Below are 2,446 nucleotides of genomic sequence, written 5' to 3'. Positions count from 1 at the left end.
CAAAGCATCGCCGTGAAGAGATCGCCGCCAGAGGGGGAGTTGCCAGCACCAAAGAGACCAGCCAGTAAGTAGCTTGGAAACCGGTTGAAAAGCGTTTGATCGGTCTGCTTCTTCATCGAGCACAGTTCGAACGATCCGAGAGGCTTCGCTTGCCAGGTTCGACTGTTTCTCGCTACCAGAGATCGCCGTCGAGCTTCGGTCGAAACGCCAAAGTAGCCACCGCTGTTTCACGTATATACACCAGCTTCGCTTACTCGTGCACTCGCTTGCGCTTCCTTTCGCATCGCGCGCTCTTTCCCCCGCCGATAGCTTGCTTCGCTTTCTCTTTCATTTCTCGCTTCTTTCGTCTTCCGTCCTGAATCTCACCCGCGAACGGATCATTTTTCCGAGATAAAACTTTCTCTCTCTCTCCCTCTCTATTTATCTATCTATCTATCTATCTATCCATCCATCTATCTATCTCTATCTATCTATCTCCCTCATCTATCTCTCTCTCCTCTCTCTCTCTCTCTCTATCTTTCTCTCTCTCTCTCGAAGAAAAGAGACAAGCTTGAGAACCTTCGTTAAACTTGCGTCAGGGTCTGTTCAGCGAAACTCTGTGTGTGTATTTGCAGGCGTGCCGAGCAAACACTTGTGCCAGATTTGCAATAAGAATTTCTCCTCATCTTCGGCGCTGCAGATCCATATGAGAACTCACACAGGCGACAAACCGTTCCGATGCACCGTCTGCCAGAAGGCCTTCACCACCAAGGGCAATCTCAAGGTATACGCATCATTTTTCCTGTTTCTCTCCGTCTGTCTGTCTCTCTCACTCTCACTCTCATTCTCACTCTCTGTCTCTGTCTCTCTCTGTCTCTGTCTGTCTGTCTGTCTGTCTGTCTGTCTGTCTGTCTGTCTGTCTCTGTCTGTCTGTCTGTCTGTCTGTCTCTCTCTCTCTCTCTCTCTCTCTCTCTCTATCTATCTATCTATCTATCTATCTATCTATCCATCTATCTATCTATTTATCCATCCATCCATCCATCTATCAATCTATCTATCTATTTATCTCTCTCTCTCTCTCTCTCTTTCTTTCTATTTCTGTCTCTTTCCGTTACTTTCTTCGTTATCCGTCAGTTTTCCCGTCTCTCTTCTCTCTCCGCTATCTTGTTATCCCCGTGTCTCTGGATTCTTCGAGTTTATTCACTAACATCAGCTAGCTGCTACCGCTTGTACTAACGCTGACGCGTAACGTACAGGAACGAAAAAGAAAGATACTGCAAAGCTCGATGAAAGATCAGCGACACCGAAGAAGATCGTTAACAGTCGCGTTGACTGGAGGTTTCGCTTCTTCTGATCGCAGGTACACATGGGTACTCATATGTGGACCAACGGAGCTTCTCGACGAGGTCGACGAATGTCCCTGGATCTGCCTCCCCTACCCATCACTCCCAAGGACTCGGAGTTTCTGCAGCGTCGGCCGGATCTTTTCTATCCGTATCTACCCGCGCCGTTCCTTAACGGCGTGCAGCAAAAGGTGAGCGATTATTCGAAAATTTCCTATCGCGAAGAGAGATTTCGATCTCGTTTCGCCTCGATCGTTACCATTTCGACGATATCGAGGAGGATCGGAGGAATCGAACGGCACGACTGCGTCGACTACTCGTTGACTCTTTGAATCGCCAGTGTTTTTTGAAACGCGCGGAGAAAAGCACGAAGACGGGATCGATCGGATTTCGATAAACGGGATAGTCGTGCATCGACCGAACCGCGTACGATACATTTTGACCTACCATTATCGACCAAAAGCCAACTACCCGAAGAATAATGCCAGACAAAGTACCGCTAAAAGGGAAAACCGTAATCGTACTTTTTCTCCAGCGATATGAAAATACGCGCGATCTAAAGAAGATATCGAGAAAGCCGAAGGGCCTTGGTCCGGCCCTCTAGAGTCTGCGTCGCGACTCCGAAAAATAATCCGTGGTCGCGAGACGATCGACGATCGTTCCTTCTTTCGTCTTCTTCTTAGTTTCGTAATTCCGTTCGATTGCCGTCGAATAAAACTAACGGGTGGGGCGCGCGTTGCTTACAGCTGAACGAGATCTCGGTGATTCAAAGCAACAACGGTCTACCGAGTCACTCCGTGGCCGCTGGCAAGTACGCTGGATTATTCGGCTCGGTGTACGCGGCTGGAGCTGGCTTCCCCCTCGACAAGCAACCGATGGTGGCAGCGAACAGCAACGGGCCGCTGCTCGACGGAAAGTCCTCGATACCGTCTGGTTCCATGCTCTTTCAAACGCCATCGCCCTCGCACTCGCCAGGCACGCCGAGTTCCAACGGAAGCAATCAGAGCAGCGCGAACGTGTCCTCGTGGACAGGGGACGCTCTTCAGCATCATTTCGACAGGGAGCCGCCGACCAGGTCGGAGGGCAACTCGACTCCACCTTCGGCTCGACTTCCGCCGCCCGCG

General features: G+C 50.4%; 1 protein-coding gene across 1 annotated transcript in view; it reads left to right on the top strand.

Moving 5' to 3' along the window:
• Positions 1-2,446, top strand: part of LOC100749614 (sal-like protein 3) — a 12,865-nt gene that overhangs the window by 6,456 nt on the left and 3,963 nt on the right. The window contains 4 exon segments of the mRNA XM_033323635.1: positions 1-64; positions 615-763; positions 1,340-1,513; positions 2,069-2,446. The exon segment at positions 1-64 is cut by the window's left edge and continues 21 nt beyond it; the exon segment at positions 2,069-2,446 is cut by the window's right edge and continues 3,963 nt beyond it. Coding sequence (XP_033179526.1) covers positions 1-64; positions 615-763; positions 1,340-1,513; positions 2,069-2,446 — 765 coding nt within the window.

Source organism: Bombus impatiens, unplaced genomic scaffold (genome assembly GCF_000188095.3).
Source record: "Bombus impatiens unplaced genomic scaffold, BIMP_2.2 scf_1080, whole genome shotgun sequence".
In the NCBI taxonomy this organism is placed as follows: Eukaryota; Metazoa; Arthropoda; class Insecta; order Hymenoptera; family Apidae; genus Bombus; species Bombus impatiens.
The sequence above is the reverse complement of the archived record's forward strand: the minus strand, read 5'-3'. Positions and strand labels throughout refer to the sequence as shown.